The 26226-nt window shown below is 35.7% G+C and overlaps 2 protein-coding genes across 5 annotated transcripts in view; both read left to right on the top strand.

Annotated features, from left to right (window-relative positions):
• Window positions 1–6905, top strand: part of LOC126974710 (cullin-2) — a 48504-nt gene extending 41599 nt beyond the window's left edge. For all 3 annotated transcript variants that reach the window (XM_050822296.1, XM_050822297.1, XM_050822299.1), the window contains exon 18: window positions 2769–6905. In XM_050822296.1, the coding sequence (XP_050678253.1) occupies window positions 2769–2930 (162 nt within the window). In that variant the 3' untranslated portion in view covers window positions 2931–6905. The remainder of the gene's footprint in view (window positions 1–2768) is intronic.
• A 6527-nt stretch (window positions 6906–13432) lies between these two features.
• The window catches only part of LOC126974613 (putative fatty acyl-CoA reductase CG5065), a 37611-nt gene continuing 24817 nt past the window's right edge, over window positions 13433–26226 (top strand). For both annotated transcript variants that reach the window (XM_050822118.1, XM_050822119.1), the window contains exon 1: window positions 13433–13507. The gene's annotated coding sequence lies outside the window, so the exon portion shown is untranslated. The remainder of the gene's footprint in view (window positions 13508–26226) is intronic.

Genomic DNA, 26226 nt, shown 5'->3' with positions numbered 1-26226 from the left:
TTTTCATACTAAAATGCATGTTTTAAATTCGTAAATTTGATTTTATTTCATTAATTTAGTTATGAAACACATGTTGTTGCCTTGAAGAAGAAACCAAACCTTGGTTTGGTTTCTTCTCATTAAAGTTCAACCTTTTGCAAAGTTGCGGTAAATGTAAAAAGAAAAGAAAACTTGACATTCAAAAGTGTCATTTTTTTCATTTACATGAATAAAGTGATTTTGATTTTATTAAAAATACCTTTATTTATTTACGGTGTGTGTGGATGCAGCTTCTGTACTCAATAACTTTTGTTTTGTATTTTTTTATTTATTTATTCGGAAATCCAACAATCGCACACTAATACATAAAGTACATACAAAAATAAAAATATATATTATATACTACCTGACTCGGCAAACGTTGTTCTGTACATAATAAATAAAATACTGTTTTTTTTTTAAATTCGTCAATAACAATTGATGACATCAAGAATTATTTCGTAAAATATGCTCCCTGTTGTTTAAGTGAAATTGTTTCACAGCAGAATTGTCAAACCGTGCGTCTTTAAATTCTCTAATAGAAAATATGTCCATACAAAACAAAAATTGGAAATAAAAATAATTATGGGTCCCAAATCGAAATAAAAACTATCCTATCTCTCAAGTTGGACTAAACTGCACTCCATGAAGTAATCCCCATTAAAATCCTTTCATTTTTTTAGGAGTCCATCGCGGACAAACAATGTGTCACGTAATTTATATATATTAGATATCTAAGTGTACAAATAAATTACAGGGTTACACATTTTTCATTATCTGTTACCTTCCCCACCATATTATACAACTTGGATTACAATACTTAAATATTATATTAGTAAAAATTACAGTTTATCTAAATATTATGTTAAAATTAAGTCAAATACAAAATAACAGCATTTACTTCGTATAAATTCTAGTACATCTATTTATAAATAAAAATGAATTGCTGTTCGTTAGTCTCGCTATAACTCGAGAACGGCTGGACCGATTTGGCAAATTGAAATTGAATTATTTGTGGAAGTCCAGGGAAGGCTTAAAGGTGAATAAATGGTGAAAAATGCTGCTAAATTAAATAAAAACAACAAATTTGTTTTTCCTTTTGATGTGTCCATACATAATTTCTATGAGAGAATTTATTGACGCACGGTTTGACAGTTCTGAAACAATTTCATTACGACAGCAGGGTGCATATTTTACGAAGTAATTTTTGATGTTATGATATATTATTGACAAATTCATATAAAAACATTATTTATTATATACAGAAAAACGTCTGTCGGGTCAACTAGTCTATTTATAAATATTGTAAACCCAACTGCACCAATGTCCAAGTCTGGTATTTTATTTAGGTAATCATTATATTCTCTTGCCATTCGCTCGATTGGAGAATTCTTACCCAGGTTTGTATTTACTTTCATTTGTGCAAAAAATGGACGTTGGCTTCGAGGGGCACTTCGAGTTACATTAATGCACAATTTCGTCAGCAAGTCTGGGCTATCAATTAAATTGTGAAACAGTTTATGTATGAACTTTAAATCTAACAATTTACACCTCTCCTTTAATTTAGATTTACTTTTTGCTTACACGAGTAGGGCATTGACCATTTGACGTCTGAATATGTTTGTTGCATCACTTTACATATTATATTGTAATTGGAATGATTTCTGAAACGATGAAAATGCAAATCACGATTTAAAAGAGTGACAATGAGTCTCTTGCTACTTCTTCTCATTCGCTCATCCCTCTACGACGTAGCAGTAGATTCAATAAGGCAAAAAATTTTTTTTTTGACATTAATAAGTGTCATTTCCGTGATCTACATGAATAAAGGTATCAAATACTGTTTTTTTTTCCTTAATATTTCTTTGTGTTATATGGTTGTCAAACATTGGTATTGACGACAAGAGCTAAACAGAAGATCAGGACTACACAAAGAGCCATGGAACGAAGCATATTAAAAATACTATAATATTATAAAGCTGCAGTGTTTGTTTGTTTGAACGCGCTAATCTCTGGTACTACTGGTCCGATTTGAATGATTCTTTCAGTGTTGGGTAGTCCATTTATCGAGGAAGGCTATAGGCTGTTTTTTTTTTTCAAAATTAGGGATCCGTAATAAAATTGCTATTTTGTAACACAAGGTGTAAAATCGAAAACCTATTTTTGCGTGCGCTGCAAAAACTATTGACAATAGAACAAAATGATGTACAGGCTATAATTACTTACTTATTATTACTTATAAAACTATCGCGTGAATTATACTTTATATGGCAAAACAACGTTTGCCGGGTCAGCTAGTTAAAAATAAAGAAAATACACAAAGTCAGAAGTGAAGAAATTAGACAAAAAACTAAGGTAACTGATGCCCTTAAGTAAGCCCTTAAATTGAAATGGCAATGACCGAAAAGAAGGTGGGCTGATGAAGTAATGGAAATAGCCGGGAACGTCTGGCAAATAACGGGTTAAGACAGAGACGCGTGGAAAAAGTTGGAGGAATCCTTCACCCGAGGAGGGGTTCATATCCAAATAAATAAATAACCCATACAAATAAGTAACACGTACTAACGTCTAAATATTAAGAAAAATATAAACTAACACTAAATAACAACATCTGAAATGTACATATATTAAGGATATGAAAAAAAATGGCTTTATTATTATTATTATTATTATTACATGAATAAAGTGATTTTGATTTGATTTGATTTGATACATCCGCATTCCGACACTGACCTGACTGTTTCTTTCAGGTATTACGTCACACGGAGCTAATACAGGAAGTAGTTTCGCAAGCGCGTGGTTCCTTCGCGCCATCTGTAGCCATGATCAAAAAGTGCATAGAGGCTCTCATAGACAAACAGTATTTGGAGCGAACGCCCGGGAAACACGACACATACTCATATCTGGCGTAAAGCTATCAACACACAAGACGCCGCGGTGGCGGTTGCGGTTGCGGTACTATTGCGATTATTATTACCCATTTTATTATGATAATACAATTAAATTGAAGCTATCGAATATAAAACAATTTAATGGTGAGGCATTATTTTAAATGAAAACAATACAAACTTAAGTATCAGGCTTGACATCGAGATGTGTGGTTCGACATCGACATTTGACATCGAGAAGTTTGAACCACGTAACTTTGACCTTTTTTTTTCTTCAAAATATCGCGTACATAAAGTAGAGTAAGCATTTATTCATGAAACAAAAAATAACATAATATTATACCATTTGTTTTGTTCTTAAAATAATAGCCCTCACTTTTGGTATTAATTAAACAAATACAACTGAATAAAACTAAGCTACAACCTGGGAGTTGAACGAAGCGTACAAAATTATATAAACGTTACGTCAGTCCAACGGTTGGCTCAGTTAGTAAGAGCGCTTGCACGGAGCGCGAGAGGTTGCGACTTCGAGTCCCGCATCGTTCATAACATTTTGTTTTCAGTTTTATTTAATATTATATACATAGTTAAATTAACAATATAAAAATATGATGTGATGAAAATCACACCCACTCATCATTTTTGAAATCGAAATTAGGATCGCCCCAATTCCAGCACTTATTTTCAGTAAGTACTTACCAAGTCGACCTGTTGACAGCAGCCGTGGATAAAAATACCCTCAATAAAACGTACCCAAAAGGCAAGTAATGCCCGTGTAATTAATTGGCTATTACTGCAAAAGACCATGGGCTATGTAGACCACTTACCATCAAGTGATCGCACGCTCATTCTCATCCTTCCCTTCAATAATAAAAAAAGTGTGTTTGTACTTATGTATGCACGCAAGAAGTTATACTTCTTTGGCCTAACAAAGCAAAAATCCTTAAAATTATTTATTCCTCGTTTGTATAAAGAACAATATTGTAAAAATCTTGCAACGTTGGCTTTGACAATTAATTATTAAATAACGAATACGGCTGTACGGACTTGAACCCTTTGCCTATCCTAATAATAATAACGAATGTCGCAAAGGTCAGAAAATTTTAGGAACCACCTTCACACTGTTACTTTTGTGTTACAGTGATGCGCGCGCATCTTTAAATTTCACTCTCATCATTTTTCATAACGCACCTAAAGAAGTATAACTTCAACAATCATTATCTACGTCGAAATCATAAACTTATTATACAAGCGTAATAGACAAACACTCCTCATTACGGCGAGACTAAATTTAAAACGTTCATGTGTGCTAGTTTTAAACATGTGTTAGCGAGTTGGTGAAGTGTCTCTATGACAAGTATTGATAAACGGCTGCATATTCACGTATAAAATATTTTATTATCTGATACATATTTTCTTAAATGATTATAATCTTAAGAAAATAGAGTGTTTGCTGAAATGTAATATTTAGTATTTTAGTGCATATGTTCTACGAAAATAAACATTACGAAAGTAGTATTGCAGAATCAGTATTTACCTATGAAATGTTGCATTAGTCGGATTGTTGTGATATGTAACAATACAATCTAATACAGAACACGACACCATTATATTTTTAACTAAAATCCGTTAAAACACAGAACAATAACGAATAAACACTAAAATTAAAACGCGCTCCAATATGACAGGAGACTAATGGACACTAAATTGTTTGTCTATCAATCTATTCCGTCTCTTTCTCACACCTAAGTTTTTATGTAAGGATAGTTATGTCACTTTCACACAGGTTTCGTCTATTACGTTATACTAAGTTTATGGTTTTAATAGCGCTCTTGTTGCTACACAACGGATAAAAATAGGCCATGTATATTACTTTAGTGTGCGTGACAAACTACGTCTTTTTTTTTTATATTTACCGGCTCCGTCGACTGAATGTCGACGATTAGGCCAACGTCAAGGTGGAGAGATTTTTTATTTTAATTTAGCCGATTGAAGTATATAAAGAGCTGATTTAAAAGGAAATGATCGGTTGATATAGCTGTGGTTTTTTTGTGAACTGCACTGTATTTGTACGACACACCACGTTTCGACGTTTTGACAGCTGTCACAGTCTATGGTAAGTTAACTACATCATTAACTACCATACATACTGGTCAATAAGTTCTCCTATATATTTTCTTCGTTGTTTTATTTATAACTAGCTGACCCGGCAAACGTTGTTTCGCCATATAAAGTATAATTCACGCGATAGTTTTATAAATAATAGCCTACGTGTTATTCTGGTGTGTAAGCTATATTATTGTAAAGTTTCATCAAAATCCAATCGGTAGTGTTTGCGTTAAAGAATTTCAAACATACATCCAGACATACAAACTTTCACATTTATAATATTAATAGGAAATTAATAGGATTCGAAATGTCAATTCAAACTATCATAAGATATAACGTAATGATTATTTCCACAATGTAGTATGTATATTGATTTGTAACATATACAATGTTCAGAAAACAATTGATAGAGGTTAAACCTAATAGGTTCTAAGTAATCACAATCATAATAAACCTTAATGATATGCACAAATGTAAAGTAGTTAACGAGTATGTTATTTCCGTGAACAATGTATTTTTTTTTAATTATTCCAATAAATAATATTAAACACTTTGCGAATTTAAGTGGAAGATGGTGTAAGATGATTTAGATGTACCCAATATAGTGGTAATACAATTCTAATGATGATCGTACTTATTCAACTGATAACTCTACCAGTGGGAGGCTCCTTTGCACAGGATGCCGGCTAGATTATGGGTGTCACTACGGCGCCATTTTCTGTTGGTCTGAAATTACAAGGCATATGAGACTTGACACCTTATGTCTCAAGGTGACCAGCGCAGTTGTAGCGCCGCTCAGAATTTTTGGGTTTTTCAATAATCTTGATCGGCGCTGCATTATAATGGGCAGAGCGTATCAATTACCATCACCTGAATGTCCTGCTCGTGTCGTCCCTTATTTTCTTTAAAAAAAAGCTATCAAGTCCTTACTCGCAAAATATATAGTATCAAACCCTGAGCGCTTGTATGTGTCTAAAAGATGTTCGGAACACGATTTTTTTTAACATCTATAATTCTGGATGTGTGGCATTTCTCCACGGTGCGGTTTTCAATGACATTCTTCCACGTACTACAAAGCTGTGGAATGAGCTTTCTTGTGCGGTGTTTTCGGGACGATACGATATGGGTACCTTCAAAAAAAACATACGCGCGTACACCTTCCATAAAGGCCGGTAACGCTCCTGTGATCCGCGGTGATCACTTAACATCAGGTTTATTTGTTTGTTTGTCCTCTTTTTCCAAAAAATAAAAATCGCGATAATATTAGATGTTTTTGGTATGAAAATAGCCTCGAGTAGAGTAGGAGATAGAGGTGCCTCATTTGCGCGTGGCAATAAGTAGAAAAACAAATTTCGTCGTATTTTCTTTTTGGTATTAAAATAAAGCAAATGTTTTCAGCAAAAGTGTTTCCCAAGATGTTCGACATTTTTTTTTTGGAAATTAAAGGAATAGAATACGCACGGCTCTGTATCATGAAACTCGCTGAAATAGATTCTCACCAAATTACCTATTTTTAACGCGATTTCCGTTGTATTATGACTTAATTTGTAAATTTCGAACAATGTGTGTATGTATTTTCTGATCAAGTGTGTTGAAAAATATGATATTTTTCAACTACTTGCCCCCTGGTGATCAAACACTTTACACAGCCATTTTCAAGGAAATTGTCATATTGTTACTGTTGTAGTATCGCAACCGTTCCTCCCCCGGTCTGAAGGACCTTTATACCTACAGCCGAGTTGTTCCGCGCTGTAATTTTACATTTTGTTTTTAATATTATGATATCATGGATTGTAATTTAATAAGTATTGAGTTACGAAGGGACTTCGAATGAATTAAGTAATATAATATAATAGGTAAGTTATAAATAAATATTGTACAAAAACGTTACTTGATATTTTATTTATCTTTTTTGAGATACTTTGGAATGAAAGAAATATTGATTGCCTTGATGTCTGTCCATCTGTCTGTCATGACCTATTTTAGGGTCCCGTAAGAAATTAAGAACACTTATGGCCTTACAATTAAAAATGTGTTATAACAACTCTATTCCACCTTTATACTTAGTATGGTTATGCTTGGTTTAATATGAAAATAGTACAAGAAAGTTGTTGACAATGAAATCAAATATAGCCTTTTCTCTTCTGTTAAGTCAAAATACGGTGAAAAACATGTCAAAATGCACGGTTCGGGAACAGCGCAACCAAAGAGAAGACACAAAAATGTATCTTTGTCTGCTCTGTGTACGAGGGCTGCACTAAAAGTATCGGGAAGGGAATATTTCCACTGTTCCTGTCATATTAAAATCTTTTTAATTGAAAACTCCTTGTTTTTTAAAATCGAATACCATTTATTTATTTAAAAAATGATTCTCGGCCTTGTCACAAGGTCTTTTCAAACTTGTTTAGTCGTTGAGAAAATGGAATTGACTCGAGGAAATTCTAGAGCGATGATTTATTATGACTTTCGAAGTGGTTTAACACAAAAATAGTGTGTTGACCGGATGATTTCTGCATTTGGTGATGAAGCCTCATCCAAAACCACAATTTATCGCTGGTTTGCTCAATTTCAACGTGGATGTGTAAGCTCAGTGATGATCCCCGTCAAGATCGTCCAAAAACTGCAGTCGCCAAAGAAAACGTTGATGCTGTGCGTAAGCTGATTGAGGAAGATCGACATGTGACATACCGCGAAATTCAGGCAACCTTAGACATTGGCATGAGTCAAATACAAATAATCTTGCATGAACAATTAGGTGTAAAAAATTTGTTTTCCCGATGGATACCGCATTTGCTCTGTGAAGAGCAAAAAGCGGCTCGCGTTACTTGGTGCGTCAGAACTCTCGAAAGATTCCACGCAGGATCCTCAAATGCTGTATACGACATCGTATCAGGTGACGAATCCTGGATATACGCGTACGAACCCGAAGCAAAACACCAGTCACGAGTTTGGGTGTTCGAAAATGAGTTACAGCCAACAAAAATTGTTCGTTCACGAAGTGTTGCAAAAAAAAGGTGGCCACGTTTGTCTCCAAAGCCGGCCATGTTGCGACTATTCCTCTTGAGGGACAAAGAACGGTTAATGCAGAATGGTATGCTAGCATTTGTTTGCCACAGGTCGTTTCTGAACTCCGTAAAGAGAATTGCAACCGCCGCATCATCCTCCATCACGACTGCGAGTTCTCACACCCCGCACAGAACAAAAGTGTTTTTAGAGCAAGAAAACATAGAATTATTAGACCATCCGCCGTACAGCCCTAATGATTATCTATACTTTCCCTAAAATAAAGAATAAATTGCGTGGTCAGAGATTTTCATCACCTTAAGAAGTTGTGGACGCCTACAAAACGGCCATTTTGGAGACACCAACTTCCGAATGGAATGGTTGCTTCAATGATTGATTCCATCGTATGGAAAAATGTGTCAAATTTCGCGGACTTCCTTGATTCCCGAAATTTTCAGTGCCGCCCTCGTATATATTTCAGATTGACTTATTGATACTTCTATAAGTCTGCCTGTCAAAGTAATACGCTACTACTACTGCTATTAAATAATATGATAGTGGAATCATGCTCGACGTACCGCTTCGCTGCGGCGTACATTTGAGCGAAGCGAGCTAGACTAAGTCTGTGTACAAAAACAAAACAAAATTAATCAAACAAGATTTGATCAATCGGCTCAATTTTTAAATAAATATAAATAGCGCGTGCTAATTTAGAATAATTTGTAAATCATGTTTATTTTTAATTATAATAATTGAATCAAGTCGAAATTCAAGATTCTGTCTCGACAATAACCTAGAAAATTTCGAAAGCTTTCCATGAGTTCAATTTTTTTTTTAAATTGGTCCAGAAATGGCCGAGAAACAGTTTAACACAGAAATCAATTGGTCACCCGGTGGGAGCTCCGCTCAGCTTCGTTTCGCTTGGCTCAAGTAAAAAATAAAATAAACCATCCAGATGGTACACACATGGGGGCGCTACTGTAATAATAAGAGCTTCTATTAAACACTTTGAGTTGCCTCAGTATAATACAGAATTCATCCAAGTCACCTCAGTTAACATTTAAGATAAGAATGGTCACTTTAATGTCTCCCACCAAAGCACAAAATCACAGAAGAGCAGTTCACTGCATACATTAAAAACCTTGCTCCAGGGTTTGTAGCAGGTGACTGGAATGCTAAGCATCTGCATTGGGGCTCATGACTGATTACCGCTAGAGGTAGAGAACTCAAAAAGTGTGTTAATCTAACAACAATACACTACATCTGAGCCTAACGACCGACTGACCCAAACAAGCTGCCCGATGTATTCGACTTTTTCATAATGAAAGGTCTTTCTCGATACTTCTACCAAATTGATTCTTGCATAGACGGAATCTTTAATCACTTCCCTGTGATATTAACAATCAGCTCTAATGTGCTTGAGAAACAAAGAAACCCAAAGCTGTACAGCAATAAGACCAACTAGAAATTATTTCGAGCTATAGTTGAAGCTTCCCTGAATCTACGAATCTCTCTCAAGAACGAAGACGAAATTCACGATGCAGTTATGTCCTTTAGTAGTTTGGTCCAAGAGGCGTGCAGGATAAGTACAGAAGTGTCAAATAGTATGACCAAGAGACAAAATCACGTTCCGCTTGAAGTTAGAGATATGATCCTGGAAAAAAGGAGACTACGCAGAGTATGGCACACTAGGCGGTACCCAGACGATAAAAGAGCATTCAAAAATTATAGCAAAAGTCTTAGACAAACTATAAAAGAAAATGCACCAGTCGAAGCATTCTTGTTGTTGCTATCTGCTTCCAGTAGCTCTGACTACTCCTAACACGAATCAGCCAATAAACCCTAAGTCCGCCTAGAAGGATTAAGGAAGCAATTTAGAAAGCAAGAAAGCTCCAGGGCTTGCTCTTGTTGATAAGAAAGTCCTGTCAGACTTACAACGCAAAGCAATAGTATACTTGACTTCACTATTCAATTGCATCATAAGAGCTAGCTACTTTCCTGCTCTATGGGGTCTCCCAACTAATCATGGTCCACATGCCTGGGAAACCACCACTCGAACTGACATCCTACAGACCGATCAACCTTTTACCCATCATATCAAAAGTCCTTGAAAAGATACTGTTACGGCGGCTCTTATGCGAAATGGCCGAAAACAGCGTAACCCCAGACCATCAATTCGGGCTTAGAGCTAAGCATGGCACAATTGAACAAATACACAGAGTATGCACACACATCAGCGATAGTCTTGAATGAAAGGAATATTGGTCCTATGCAATCCTTGACGTCTAACAGGCCTTGGATCGTGTATGGCATAAGGGGTTACGTTGTACGATAAAGTTACTGCTACCCCACAGTTTCTACCCCATACTGGAATCTTACCTTAGCACTAGAATATTCCAAGTAAAAGAGGTTGACTGGACATCTAAATTCCATGAAATATCCGCTGGAGTACCATAAGGCTCTGTTCTCGGTCCATTGCTGTACAGAATATTCACCTCAGGTTACCGCTGATACCCGGAAGCACCTACGCCACTTATGCTGATGATACAGCTATTTAAGCATCTACGATGGTACAGCGAAATTTTAAATACAAAGCCCTGCACTGGCTACTTGGTAGGAGCTCAAAACTACTGCTGGACAATAATCTTCTCATCTACAAAGCCGAGATAACACCATTGTGTACAGCCCAGAACTACATCCTGAAGCAAATCAGCAATGAACCTTGGTTCATTAGAAATACTGTAATACAAAAATTCCTAAATATGCTAACTGTGAAGGAAGAGATCAAAGCAATCGCTGCCAAATACAAACAAAGACTAGACCATCACCCAAACCAACTTGCCATCCAGATTACCTTACCAGATGTAGGTACCTCTGATATGCCAACATGTCCCGCGCGCCCGCAGAAGCCACCTGCTGAGCTATTTTGGTGCCAAACCCTGCGCCGGCCACTTGAGACGATAGCGTCTATAGCCACTTGTGTTTACAATAGTCAGAGGGAGGCTCTTTTGCACAGGATGCCAACTAGATTATGGGTGCCACAACGGCGCCTATTTCTGCTGTGAAGTAGTAATGTGTAAACATTATTGTGTTTCGGTCTGAAGGGCGCCGTAGCTAGTGAAATGACAAATGAGACTTAACATCTTACGTCTCAACTTGACGAGCGGCTTTGAAATCACTATCGCGAACGCGACACTGACAACTACACACACACAAATTAATCCACCGTCTATTCCGAAGGCGAGATCCCTTGTTTCCGCTGTCACTTTGGCCAGAGGTTTTGTTTTTACAGAAGAGGCCGACAAAGGAGCGTACGGGTCATCTGATGCTAAGTGATCACCGCCGCCCACATTCTCTTGCAACACCAGAGGCATCACAGGAGCGCTACCAGCCTTTAAGGAACGTACTCGCTTTTTATGAAGATACTCATGTCGTATCGTCCCGGAAACACCGCACAAGGAAGCTCAATTCCATGAAAACCGCACTGTGGAGGGACGCTACACATCTAGATGGTAGGGATGATATTCTAATATGTGGCGTGTCGTGCGAAGGTGTTATTCGGCGGCAGGAATCAGGTGAAACAGCTTTTCAGGACACGCGTGGTGATAAATGTGGTATAAGACACACAATGAAGCGACGTCTCTACTCAACTCCAAGTGATCTACTCTTTAAGTACTGTTTTCAGATTTGTATCATCACCACTTCAGCCGGAAGACGTCCACTGCTGGACAAAGGCTCAATCAATATTGTTAAGATGTTAAAATTAATATTCTCGACGATGAAGGTAGGTAAAGAAACCATTCCAAACCGGTTTTGAATAACCAACAAGAACGGTAGAACAAAACATAATAAAATGTTTTCTGTTTACCTGGACGGGTTCGGTTCCCAAGTCTTGGTTCCAACTGAAGTAAGTACGAAAAACAATAAAAAAAGGCATTTATTTTCTCAAAATTGATTTTTAGAATTTTTTTGATGGCAGTTCAAACTCTACCACCGCTTCGGAAACAAATCGCGCTCTGAGAGAGAAGAAACGGCGCAAACTCTCCTAGTTTTCTTTTTTTTTCACTCTTTTTAATAAACAATATTGTACTGTCATTGCTATAAAATAATCAAAATCTAGTCCCTGGCTATCTGGTCGCTTAGATATTCAGCAGTAGAGCAGTAGGATTTACGACAGAGCCATTTTTTAATACATTTAATTGTATTAATAAATGAGAAAGCCTGAACAGCGGCTAGGAATTTATTATAAAAGTATGAATTATATTATACATTTACCCTTGAATTTATAAGTTATAACTTATGTATAATAAATAAATAAATGTGTAATAATAATGAAAATCACTATTCAGAGCAAAAAGGTGACGATTTTTTGAACGCATATTAAATTTTCATAAATGTACTGACAATGGATAGTCATAATATTTATTTCTTTAAAATTTTCTTTTAATGACTGTCTATGACCAAGCTGATATATAGCACGATCAGTTCTCTTATGCAGAGCAAAACGCTATATCAATATCAGCAGCATGATACTGTATGTCATGATACTGTGAAAATAACTGAAGTACACTAATCTAGCGGTAGCATCATTCGTGTACTCTCTAATCCTTCTAAGAGCGTATGCCCCAGAGCTGAGTCTATCTGCTACTTAGGCAATATGTGGACCCCCACTGGAGCTTTTTATCTACCGTGATACTCAAGAAGATCGAAGTAAGAAGTAATTAAAAGTCTAGAACCCCGCAATGATATACAGTGCACTGAAAAAGAGTACATCACTGACGTCACTTTTAAGGTGAACGCTCACTGCTCCGCGTCGAATCGTCGCCGTCGTCGCCGAACCCCAGTGTTGATAGGGCGAAAAGAGTTAAGAGATGGAAGTAATCCTTTATTTAGAGAATACACACACAGCAGTAACTATATACAACACCCAATAGGCATATAGCGCACGGATGGACGGACGACCTACGCTTCGCATTTTCATTGATGCGGGGCGGCTTCTTATAATAATTGTTATTTTGAATTTAATATTTTTATTTTCCTATTATTTTTGGATTATTAGGGCTGGTGGAATCATCGTGAACACAGAAATCCTAGACGAATTCGGATGACGTCATCATTCGGCGCGGTTTATGAGGTCGACTTGACCGATGCGTTCCCTTTCTATCAATTGCGTACGACAAAGCAACGTGCGAGTATTATATTTCTTCATTATTTTATCAAATGAATGATTCTAATTTAATTGAATTAGTAAGTATGTATTCGCACATAGTATGAATCCTAGTGGCGCGATTGATTCTACTGGTGTGAATGTGTGTTCGACACGTTCTGCTCGGATCAGTGTGCGTTCACCTTTACACAATATTGTCATGATATGTATATTTATAAGGTTTGATACGGCAGCTGCCAGTCTTGTCGCTAACGCCCGTAAGTGTTTACGTGGTCTTTGATGGATTTCTAGTGATGTTTTTGTGTTTTTTGAAATAAAATAGGTAAGTACTGAGTCGAATTCAATTATTACTAAGTATTAACTTTTTTATACTGGAGTATCCTGTATTTAAGAATAAGAAAAAATTATTCCATGTCACATACATAAAATTATAATCTGAATAATTAATGTATTTCTAATCCTAACTAAATCAAATATGCTGTTTGGCAAAAGAAAAGGCTAATTTTCAGCAACTGCCTGGGTAAATGATGCAGATGCAGTAAACACTGAAACAGAATTTAATAAAAAGAAAAAGAACACAGTATTTTCTCTGATTAACGCGAGTGTAATACATTTATATAGCTTTAAAAGAATTAAAACGCGTGTTATTGAAGTTGTGTTTTTACATTACTATTTGTGTTAAAGTTACAGTCCCCCTGAAAACCAAATCTAAGAAGGTCACGTAACGTCGGGTTAGCTAAAATAATTATAAAAAAAATACTTTTACGCAAAAACTAATGTAAAAAAACAGTTACAATTACACGCGTTTAAATTCGTTGAAAATAGTTTTATTTGAGGATAAAACAATTACACGAACGCCATCATTATTATAAAAACAACGTTGTAATCGTAGTATACAATAATAATAGAAAATTTAAAAATTGTTGTAAAAATATATCACTGAAAATAAGCCCTTAGATTTTATTTAATATAGATGTTATTACTGATTCCTACAGTTTATTTCAAATAGGGCGGCACTCTTGTTATTCTATCCCGGGTATTTGTAATTACTTAAATATAATTAATGTTTTATCAACAGTTTAAAAAAATATATACACTGGGCTACTTCCGTTATAACAATTTTCGTTTGAATATCATAATGCATTGGCTATTTGGCGCTAAAATAAACAAATATGACAAAATGAATACGAACGAAAGTCGAATAAAATATAAAATAAAAACGATTTCAAACTCGCATGTACTAAACACGGTAGTTGAAAAGCAAAACATAAATTTTCTCTATAACAATTTGAAAGTGGTGCCAAGTTAAGCGTAAAAATAACGATAATCTATGAAATGAAGTGGATTATAATCTACCGTTTTTTTATAATATCACTAGAGATATTGTAATATCACGGCTTTTATAATATACCTACGACATATATAAAGATTTGATTGTGGCAACCCACACTATTAAAAGGCATAAAAACGTATTTATTTTCTCAAAATTGATTCCTTTAGAATTCTTTTTGTTGTCATTTCTAACACTACCACCGCTTTGAAAACAAATGGTGCGTTGAGAGAAGAAGCGGTGCAAGAAACTCTCCCAGCATTCTTTTGCGCTCTTTTTAATAAAATGTACAATATTGTACTGTCGTTGTTATTGTTATAAATTAATCATAATCTAGTCCCAGGCTGTCCGATCACTTAGGTATTCAGCTGTGGAGTAGTAGGATTTACGACAGCCATTTTTTTAACAAAACATTTAATTTTTTTTTTTTGCCTGATCAGTGGCTGGGACTTTATTATAAAAGTGTATACATTTACCCTTAAAGCTAATATGTATCTTATAAAGCCTACTAGAATTAGTTCCAAGCAATCCCTTATTTCTAGTGTTATAAATTATATCGTGTGTCATTGGCCTTTTCATAAGGAAAAATAAATAAATAGATAAATTACTGACTTACCTAAAACAAATAAACAAACAAATTTAAACAAAGACATTTTTACATGATCATTACATTAACAATTAATTCATAATTTTTTCTGCTATTATCAGAACTGCCAAATTGGCAATTCATCTTTTGACCCCTTTAATATTTTATTTATACCCATCTCAAGAAATGTGCTCAACTCCGCTAAACAAGTTTTCACTTCAAAAAATTAAATATTAAAAAAAACTGGTATGAACGTACTTAAACTAAATTATCCTGAATAAACTTCAGAAAGCCAGTCATGATGACCCTTCGGACATGATTTCTCCTTTACATAACTCTCACTGCGTTTGTGCAACCATTTTAATGACACTCTTGTACACTGCGTGCATTCTAATGCGTACGGATTTGTTTTTCGAATTTCTTCACGCGTTTCTACCTATTAAGAAATTTAATCCATGTTTAAGGCGAATGACACAACAATTAACGTCCATAATTTGTTAAACCATTAGCCCAGTGGTTAAAGACCCTGCCCGTTAAGCTAGAGGCCTCGTGTTCGAATCCCTTTCTTAACATAAGGGAGACGATGGCTGGTCCATTATATTTAATCGCACAATGGTCCAAGCAAGACACTAAGTGCGTAAATAGAGCAGTCAAGCTCTTATGACTTCAAGTGACGAAACGAACAAAACGAGCATACTTGGTGTTAAGTGATCACCGCCGTCAACATTCTTTTGCAACACCAGAGGAATCACAGGAGCGTTGCCAGTCATTAAGAAGGAAGGTGCATGCGCTTTTTTTAAGGTACCGGAAACACCACTCAAGGAAGCTCATTCCACAGCTTTGTAGTACGTGGAAGAAAGTTGCTTGATAACCGCACTGTGGTCCTCCACATCGGATAGGCCACACATTCAGATGGTGGGGATTATATCCTAATTTGTGATGTGTCGTGCGAAGGTGGATTTCGGCGGCAGGAATCAGGTGATAAATGCGGTAGAAGACACACAATTAAACAACGTCTCTACGCAACGCCAAGTGATCCAGCCGTTTACAGAGCACTGGACCTCCGATATTCTGAGCATTCAATGGACTGAGCTGATACTGGGTTGCTCCAGACCAGAGATGACAGCAATACTCGTAGAGAACTCGAATGTAAAACTTAAATTATTGCCGTGCTCTATTTATGACGCCCAGCTTCTTCGAAGCCAATTTGGTTTTGCCTTCCAGATGACCGCGCAATTGGCAATCGCCCGAGATTTTGAGACCCAGTATTCCGATACTAGGTGAGGCTATAAGGGAGGTGTTGTCAAAGAGCGGTGATACGACAAATAGGATTTTTTAGCGGTAGGTAAATCATAGTATTATAAATATTAAGTTTATTAAGTTGTATGTGTTTCGTACACTACCAGTGGGAGGCTCCTTTGCACAGGAAGCCGGCTAGATTATGGGTACCACAAGGGCGCCTATTTCTTCCGTGAAGCAGTAATGTGTGTAAAACATTACTGTGTTTCTGTCTGAAGGGCGCCGTTACTAGTGAAACTACTGGGCAAATGAGACTTAACACCTTATGTCTCAAGGTGACGAGCGCAATTGTAGTGCCGCTCAGAGTTTTTAGGGTTTTCAAGAATCCTGTGCGGCAGTGCATTGTAATGGGTAGGGTGTATCAATTGCCATCAGCTGAACATCCTACTCGTCTCGTCCCTTATTTTCATTAAAAAAAACTAAATTATAAGTTGCATTAGTATTATACCTATTTTTCAATGTTGATAAATAGATAAGACTGAGTTTCATCAAATATAACTTAACATTCATACGTGAGCCAATAGTTTTCTGTCACGAAATAATACTAAAATAACAATTTACTGCGGCAAATTCACGAAAAACATTATCAGTTAAATAAAATACATCCTCACAAATAGCTAGTGTATAGCTCCAGAATTTGTTTATTATTATTTCTTATAAACACCACCATTTTTTACTTAAGAACCATGAAAGTAAATTCGGGCTACATTTCTACATCTCTTAGTATATTTGTAGGTACTCGTACGACACTCATACAGTTAACGTATATTAAACATGGAAGCAGTCTTGTCATACTATCAACCGTTGATTATTAGCGCCAAAAATTCACACAATTAAGTCAAAATAAACTATAAATGCATAAAAGAGTCTTCTTTAATTATTAATTTCGTTTTTTATTTGTTAAGATTAACATTAATCAGATTTCCCTTATCGCTTGAGAGAGAGTTGTTATCGAATCAGAAAAGGGGAGATCCGTAGGCATAAAAGGCATTTATTTTCTCAAAATTGATTCCTTTAGAATTCTTTTTGATCTCATTTCTTATACTACTAGATACTACTACCGCTTCGGAAACAAATGGCGCTCTGAGAGAGAAGAAGCGGCGCAAGAAACTGTCCCAGCATTCTTTTTTTATGCGCTCTTTTCAATAAAAATATACAATATTGTACAGTCGCTATAAAATAATCACAATCTAGTCCCAGGCTGTCCGATCATTTAGATATTCAGCAGTGGAGTAATAGGATTTACGACAGAGCCATTTTTTTTATAAAACATTTAAATTTATTTATAGATAATGCCTGAACAGTGGCTGGGACTTTATTGAAGAAGTGTATACATTTACCCTTAAAGCTATTATGTATCTTATTATTAGGAGAACCAAAGTCACCGATATAGTGCAGATGATTGCCAAAATGAAGTGGCAATGGGCAGGGCACATAGCTCGACGGACAGATGGCCGTTGGGACAGTAAATTCCTCGAATGGCGACCACGTACCGGAAGTCGCAGTGTTGGTAGTACCCCCACAAGACTGACCGATGACTGGTTAAGATCGCCAGAATACGTTGGAGATCTTTGGGGGAGGCCTTTGTCTAGTAGTGGACGTCTTCCGGCTAATAATGATTAACATTATTCAAAGTATTATCAGGGGGTTAAAGTAAGAAATTGTCACTATATCTAGATTCGTAATGAATATCGACTATGATCGACATCATCATCATCAACCCGAAAACGTCCACCGCCGAACATAAGCCTTTCCCAACGACTTCCGGAACGACCGATCTTGGGCAGCCTGTTTCCAACGGCTGACCGTTATCACGTCATCAGCAGAAAAAATTTTCCGAAGCCAACCTCTGCCTGACGCATCTATTACGCAGAGTTTTCGTTTAGTTCTGCTTCGACCGCGCTTTGAATACAACGCCACGCAATGAAAAATTGTCCAAATAACAGCATATCCAAGCTTAAAAATGTTGGAGTATCGCATTTCATCGCATCGCCCCCTTTAAATTAACAAAATTATGTAACTAAATTGACTTTTTTTTTGAATAATTTTGGTAAATAGTTACATTTCGATTGCTAAAACAAAATGTTCTTGCCTCATGTTTGCGTTCAAGCTTCTAATAACTATAATAGACTTACTGCCACGATATAAGGTGTTAATTTGAACGAATGTTTTAGTGTTTTCTGTAAGTTAATTTATACATACTTTTTATAGGCCCTTTAGCCCTCTAGGCTTTTTATAGTGGGAGGCACCTTTGCACAGGATTCCGGCTAATTATGGGTACCGTAGCTAGTAAAATTACTGGGCAAATGAGACTTAATCTTATGTCTCAAGGTGAGCGCAGTTGTAGTGCCGCTCAGTATTTTTGGGTCTTTCAAGAATCCTGAGCGGCACTGCATTGTAATCGGCAGGGCGTATCAATTACCAACAGCTGAACGTCCTGCTCGTCTCGTCCCTTATTTTCATTTAAAAAAAAAAGTCCATCTTGTCGGGGACCGTCCCGTGCGTTGTTTTCCTACACGTGGCCGCCACTCGAGAATCTTCCATAATATTTATCCATCAATAATCGGTTCTGCGAGCGATATGGCCTGCCAATTGCCACTTCAACTAACTAACTAATTATTTGCACTATCTCGGTAGCATTGGTATTGCTTTGAACATCCTCATTACGGATTCTGTTCCACAGAGAAACTCCGCACATACACACAAAACGTAATCTAAAGGTGAAACAGTCTTCGTACTTCGTAAAATTTCTTGCGGGTAGAATCAGGGCAGCGCAGGACCAATCGTCGCGGAGATCTTTGGGGGTGGCCTTTATCCAGCATATATGAATTCCTTGCGGGAAATCTGTCGCTTTTCTTATGGACAAACACACGTAATAATCGCCTTATGTTTAGTGATCGTCACTCAGAGGAAACAGGCCTTAAGGCCTGTGACGCGTTTTCCTCTGCCTTTAAAAGCAAGCAGCATTCTTGCTATTGTTTAAGTGTATAAGTCCTTTATTAGGGTTCCATAGCCGAATGGCAAAAAACGGAACCCTTATAGATTTGTGATGTCAGTCTGCCCGTGTATGTCACTTTTTTCCAAAACCATAAGAACTATAATTGTTGAAAGTTGGTAAGTAGATGTATTGTGTAATTGTATTAACATTTTAATACAAAAATAGAAAAAAAAAAAACAAAAATTTTGGGGGTTCCCCATACTTAGAAATGAATTTTTTTTTTTCATCAAACCCATACGTTTGGGGTATAACCTAATATATAATAAAAATTTAATAACTGAATAGTTTGCGCGAGAGGCACTTCCAAAGTGGAAATGTGTCTCCCTCCCTTATAAAATTCTAAAATAAGAGAATGATAAAATTTAAAAAATATATGTTGTATCTACATTACCATGCAAACTGCCACCGAAATTTGTTTTGAACAAGATCCAGTAAGTAGTTTTTTTAATAAGTATAAATAAAGAGAGCTCATTTACACTGTATGATTTTGAGCAAAGATTTTTTTGCCGTTTCCATTTAAATAATTTAATATCATTCTCCTTTCCATATAACTTTTCTATTATGTTACTCGCTGCTACGGAACCTTTCATGGGCGACTCCGACTCGCCCTTGGCCGGTTTTTTCTATATCTGTCTATATATTAATTGAAGCCGATTTATTGACTGAACGATCGTTACTTGCGCTCATGGACAATACATAAATCAACAAGTAAGTTGATAAAACAACATAACTGTAAGTGCTTTAGAAATATTATTCTTAATCTTGAATTACATAATAAACAATTTAATTACTTTAACACTCGCAACAGCGAGCAAATAAATCTTAATATTTATTTATGTTATAAGATGCACCACCAATAACTCAACAATAAGAATTGATTTACATACTAATTTTAGGTTGGTTATTCTAATTGTTTACTTTAACTTGCTTCTTAATTTGAATTTTAAATTATACAATTTGAATATTTATTAGTGTGAAATGACAAATAGTTGAGTGAATAATTAATCTTAATCTTATATCTTTAAACGAGCAATTCTTGTATATATATATATAATCTGAATCTCGGAAACGGCTCCAACGATTTTCATAAAATGAAGTATGCAGGGGATTTCGGGGGTGATAAATTGATCTAGCTAGGTTTCAATTTAAAAAAAATGGTTTTATCCATGTTTGAATGAGAAACAGCTACAATAACATTAGAATACAAAGGTAAATTTCGCCACTATATACAAGATTATAATAGCTCAGATGGGACATTGGGTGATCCGGAAAGCTTTTAGATTTTTTTGTTTAAGTTTTCTACATTCTTAAAAACGTGAGCAAGGCTCGGTCGTGCGGATATTAGGTAGTTAACGAGTTAACAATCTAAGTCAAATTATTAATGACGACCTGTATAGCCGAGTGGTTAGCGATCCTACCTACTAAGCTAGAGGTCCCGGGTTCGAATCCCGGTAGGTGCAAGCATCTATATGATGAATATGGATGTTTGTTTCCGAGTCATGGATGTTTAAATGTATTTATGTATGTTTAAGTAAGTATATTGTATTAAATATATCATTGTCTTGTAACCCATAACACAGGCTATATATGCTTAACTTGGGGAATGTAATTTGAGTAAAAAGTGTGTCAATATTATTATTATTATCAATCGCTGTCGTAATTGGTTCTAAAAGTTTTTTTCTATTTTTCTCTAACCCGCCAAAAAAACAATAACTTTAATAATATTCTTCTTAATATCTACTGAAATAAGGTAGTTAACTACCTACAAATATTTTATAAATTAGTTCACTATATAAATATATAAACATTTCAAATTATGTAACATCAAATATCAGTGTTTGTATTAGATTTAGGAATTGACGTAAAGTAAACAGTGGACACAATCCCGCTCAAAAATTGTCTGAAGCAAAATTCTGCCCACGCGTCTATTAGGCAGAGTTTTCCTTCAGTTGCGTTTCGACCGCGCTTTGAATACAACGCCAATAATACAATGATAAATTTATTTAGTTATTTAATAGGTACCTAATGGTATAAGAAAATGCCCCTTTAAATTAGCAAAATTGTGTAACTAAATCGACGTTTCTGATCATTTTGCTAAATAATGACATTTCAATAATTGATAAAACAAAATGTTCTTGCTTCATGTTCGCGTCTATCTCGCGAGTGACTGCCACCAAATAAAGTGTTAATTTGAATGAATGTATACGCATATACAACGCTGCTCGGACACTTATTGACAACATTTTAATAGGCGATTGGGAGTTTAGTTGTTTACTGAACGTCAATGCATTTAGGTGTTAATATGAGGAGTAAGTATTGAGGTAACAAAAAATATAGGTTCCGGAAATAATTAGCATAAATTATAAATAAATATTAAAACTTTCTCTGAAACCAGCTACATCTTATGGTATAAGTATTATTCCGATCGGTTTAGTAGTTTTTGTGGTATAACCGAAGGAATTAGTATAAATATGATCAGATTATAACGCAATGAAAAATGATCTACGGCGATTTAATGCAAAAAGACGCCAACATCATCTTAAGATTATAGCTAATCTGCAAGGGTCGTAAGTCCATCAATTTCATAACTACACGACATATTATAGTAAGTTAATAAGTAGGTGACAGCCTTATGTAACGTTACTATTCATTCACAGCACGAATTATCTATATGACAGTATTACTAATTCGAAACAAGTAACAGTTTTAACTTAGACTAAGGGAAACATAGATAGAGCGATTTAAGAAATGGTCGACGTTACTAATTGTCGACAACTACCGGATGAAAGTATTTTATGTGAAGCCTTCCTTTTCAGTCTGGTCCAGTATAACCTTTGACTGACGACCTGGTTTAAATAAATAAATACGCTTTTTAAGGCATTAATACGCGTGATACTGTAACGTTACATTTGATTTTTGCGTAAGAGTTACATTTCTATTATTATTTTAGTTAACCCGACATTTCAAGACCTTTCCAGATCTCGTTTTAAGGGGGACTGTAGATGAAATGAGCCAATATAGTATTTTTCATTATAAAATGTAGCGCTATTTATTGCCTTGGAGGTGGTATTTCCTGTAGACAGATGGTTTTTGGCAAAATTTATTGACATTTTTCTTATTTGGCATGCGTAGTTGTGGGTTGAGGTTAATTTAGAGATTATTCGATCGAGAAATTTGGGTATATTTTAATTTCAATGGCTTCACGTACCTGTCTTGGGAGAAATCTATCCTCTTTTACTAAAACTTTTGGTTGGTCGAAGTTATAACCCTTTCAAAAGTGTTTTATTTAAATGTGTAACACTCGTGTTAATCAAAGAAATCACTATAGTTTAAATAACGTCGACGTGACGTCTGGCAGATGTGAAACATCGACATTATTTTGTAAAAGTAATATGCAGAAATGAACATATTGTGATAGGAACTAAATATGTCATAATGATAAAATAAAATATTACGATTTTTTTCCAGATAACGATGAATATTGATTGAATAAACATTTATTTTCATTAAATACAAAAAATTTACGAATTTATTTCAAATCGTGACTACTTAATTCGTTTAATCAGTGACTTCGGTAATAGTTATATTCGATGTTGCCTCTGAGGACGGTATTACTGTGACAAGGCGACGCGTCGCCACGGCATGCGTCGCCACGCCAGAAATCGGTTTTACGTGCGGCTATAGATGTTTCACATCAAAAAAAGTTGATAAACGAGAGTATCGTATATCGCGTTCGTTGAATAAGTGTCCCGTTTGATGTGCGCCTTTTCAGTAGATACGTGATTTGATTCGGATTGCTAACATCGACTTTTGTCCGGAACACTTATCAACTCCAGAGGAATCAAGAGTTTTAGTTTAGTAATGTAGTGCCAACCTTTTAGATAGGTATGTGCTTTTCTTGAAAGTGTCATTCTGGAAATACTTCGTGAGGAAGTTCCTTGAAGACCGCACTTTGGCCTGGATGATTTTTAAATTTGTGGCGTTTGGCGTGATGATGGAATTTTGCAGCATGAAGCAGGTCAATTAGCTCTTTGCAACACTCACCTTAAAAAGATTTCAATTAAAAGAAATATCAAAAGCGCTCCGTCTGCTCAAGTTAATATGACTACGTACAATGTAGCTGTTAATTAGTGTGTACGATTTTAATGGGTGTGACGGACAGTTTGTATGGTGCATATTAATGTATTATGGCATTCAAATATATTTGCTCAAATCTATAGATATCTATAGGTAGGTATACGAGTATACAATAAGTTTGTTTGGAGTTAGCCAGGTTGTATTCGAATTAGGGATATAATATTTAATTCACGCAATTTCATACGAATTCTTGTCTGTATTGACAAATTATTAAAAATTATATTCAAAGGTCGCACTAAGAACTATAGCTTTTATATAACGGCAACTAGTAGATGCTTGTGTGCGTGGCATCTTGACACTCAATGGCATCTTTCAAATTTTGTGACATAAGCTTAGTGTTATTTTACATTGAAATTAATAAAATACAAAATACTTACTGATGATTATATGTGGTACTTGTGTCTTTCTTATTTCTTGTAGTATTATTTATAAAATTTAACCTCGCAACCTTAATATTAGTTTCGATTATTATATTATTAAAGTTTAACAGAACTTGTGGCACGTCAACGTCACACATTGTTCGAGACTTGCTCGAGTACGCTCAATTGGTCGTAGTATTTGTTGCCGCACTTTGCGACTACGCATGTGGTATCTAGTTGGAGCGGAAACCAATGTGCTACTATCATACGTGGTGCGGAAACGTTTTTTTTCCGACCTGAATGAAAAGCTCGCTTTAGTCCCTGGTACGAGGGACAAAAGTCGTCTTGCCGTGAGAGAATCGGCCACTTTTGTCCCTCGTACCAGGCACTAAAAACGAGCTTTTCATCAAGGTGGAAAAATAAGTTATTTTTTATTATATAGCCGATGACACTCACAAGTGGCTTTCTATTGATTACAGTATCTTCAAAATCGGTTCAGTAGATCCAGAGATTATCGCTTACACCCTCACAAACTCACAAACTTTACCTGTTACATCATATACTGGGTGGCCGAGAGGCTGACGTCCAAAGCTAATATTTGAATTTAGCTCATTTTATTGGTCAATGTTCTGGGTAGTTTTTAAAAATAGTTAGAAGCCATAGGCTCCCCATTTTTTTTTTATTCCTTGTACATTTTCATGAATTTAGCTAGAGCAGTTATTTTGAACTTACGACTGAATTCTAAACTAGTTCCGCATTGTCTAAACTATTCATATGTGGTTATTGCAACTGTAGTTAATAATTATCAACAATAAAATTAACTAAATGTGTTCAAAAAAATTTGAAAAAAGTCCTTATCCACAATAAGGTGAAAAAAGCGGATAAAAGGGGAAAAAAATATTATCTCCTAAACTACGCAAAATCGTAGAACATACATAGGGGTGATTCGGATACCCATCAGTCATCACCATGAGGCTTTCAAATTTTAGCCTTGGACGTCAACTTCTCGGCCATCCTGTATTTTTTTTAGTCCATTCTTTTATTTTAGAAGTTAAGGGGGAAAGGGGTACATTTTACCACTTTGGTAGTGTCTCTTGCGCAAATTATTCAGGTTAAAAAATATATATATGAGAAACCTCAATATAATTTTTGTAGACCTATCCATAGCTACTAAGGTTTGATGATAAAAAAATTGAGTTTTAATTCTATTATTTATATAACTCTAAAATTAATTGTTTTTTTTCTATTTTTGTCTGAAAATGTTAATGCGGTACACAGAATACAACTAGGTACTTACCATGTTTCATCAGGATAGTTCTTATAGGGTTGAAAAAAGTGGATGTGACATACACGGACAGACAGACATACATGACGAATCTATAAGGGTTCCGTTTTTTGCCATTTGGCTAAGGAACCGTAAAAAGTATTATCGGTTATGTAACAATTTTGACTAAAACATGAAAAAAGCTAATTCCTTGAATCCTATTAACGATCGTATAAAAGATGTATTCAAATGACGTCATCATGTTAAAATTATCGTCTGTAAGCCGACTTTACAGATAACCAATTTTTTTTTGTTATTTATTCATCGGTGCCTGGGACAATAGCCAAGTAACTGTCTTGGTGCAACGTGTTGAAAATACATCAATGAATTAATTTTGAACTGCTGTTATAAAATGAGGCTGCAATCTGACTTATATTTAGGAAATAGGTGGGTTTAAGATTTGTGTGTGTTTTTATGGCATTAAGGGATGAGGCGAGCAGCTGATGGTAATTGATACGCCCTGCCCATTAAATACCGTGCCGTTTAGGATTAAACCAAAAATTCTGAGCGGCACTACAATAATTGCTTTCGTCACCTTGAGACATAAGATGTTAAGTTTCATTTGTCCAGTAGTTTCACTAGCTACGGCGCCCTTCAGACCGAAACACAATAATGCGTACACATTACTGCTTCAGTATTGCCAGTGTTGCTTACGGTACGCAGACGTGGTCGCTAACTATGGGCTTTATGAGAAAGCCCATGGTCGCTCGGAGTTTCCCTGCGAGATCGAATCAGAAATAAGGAGATCCGATCAGCACGGCACAAAATATACTTTTATGGACAAATGGCCGTTGGGGCAATAAAATCCACTAATGGCGGCCACATACCGGAAGATCTGATCTGATCTGATATCTAAATCTCTCCGTATTTACTTCATCTGATTAGTTCCATTTTTTTGCTAACATGTTTTCGGAGCACTACCATTTTATTTCACATTTTTACATCCCCGCAGCTATTTTTTTTTGCGCCCAAACAAGGGAAAGGGCTACCCTCCGTAATAACGACGGG

This window comes from Leptidea sinapis, chromosome 33 (genome assembly GCF_905404315.1).
Source record: "Leptidea sinapis chromosome 33, ilLepSina1.1, whole genome shotgun sequence".
Classification (NCBI taxonomy): Eukaryota; Metazoa; Arthropoda; class Insecta; order Lepidoptera; family Pieridae; genus Leptidea; species Leptidea sinapis.
Note: the sequence above shows the minus strand (reverse complement) of the source record. Positions and strands in the feature narration are given on the sequence as shown.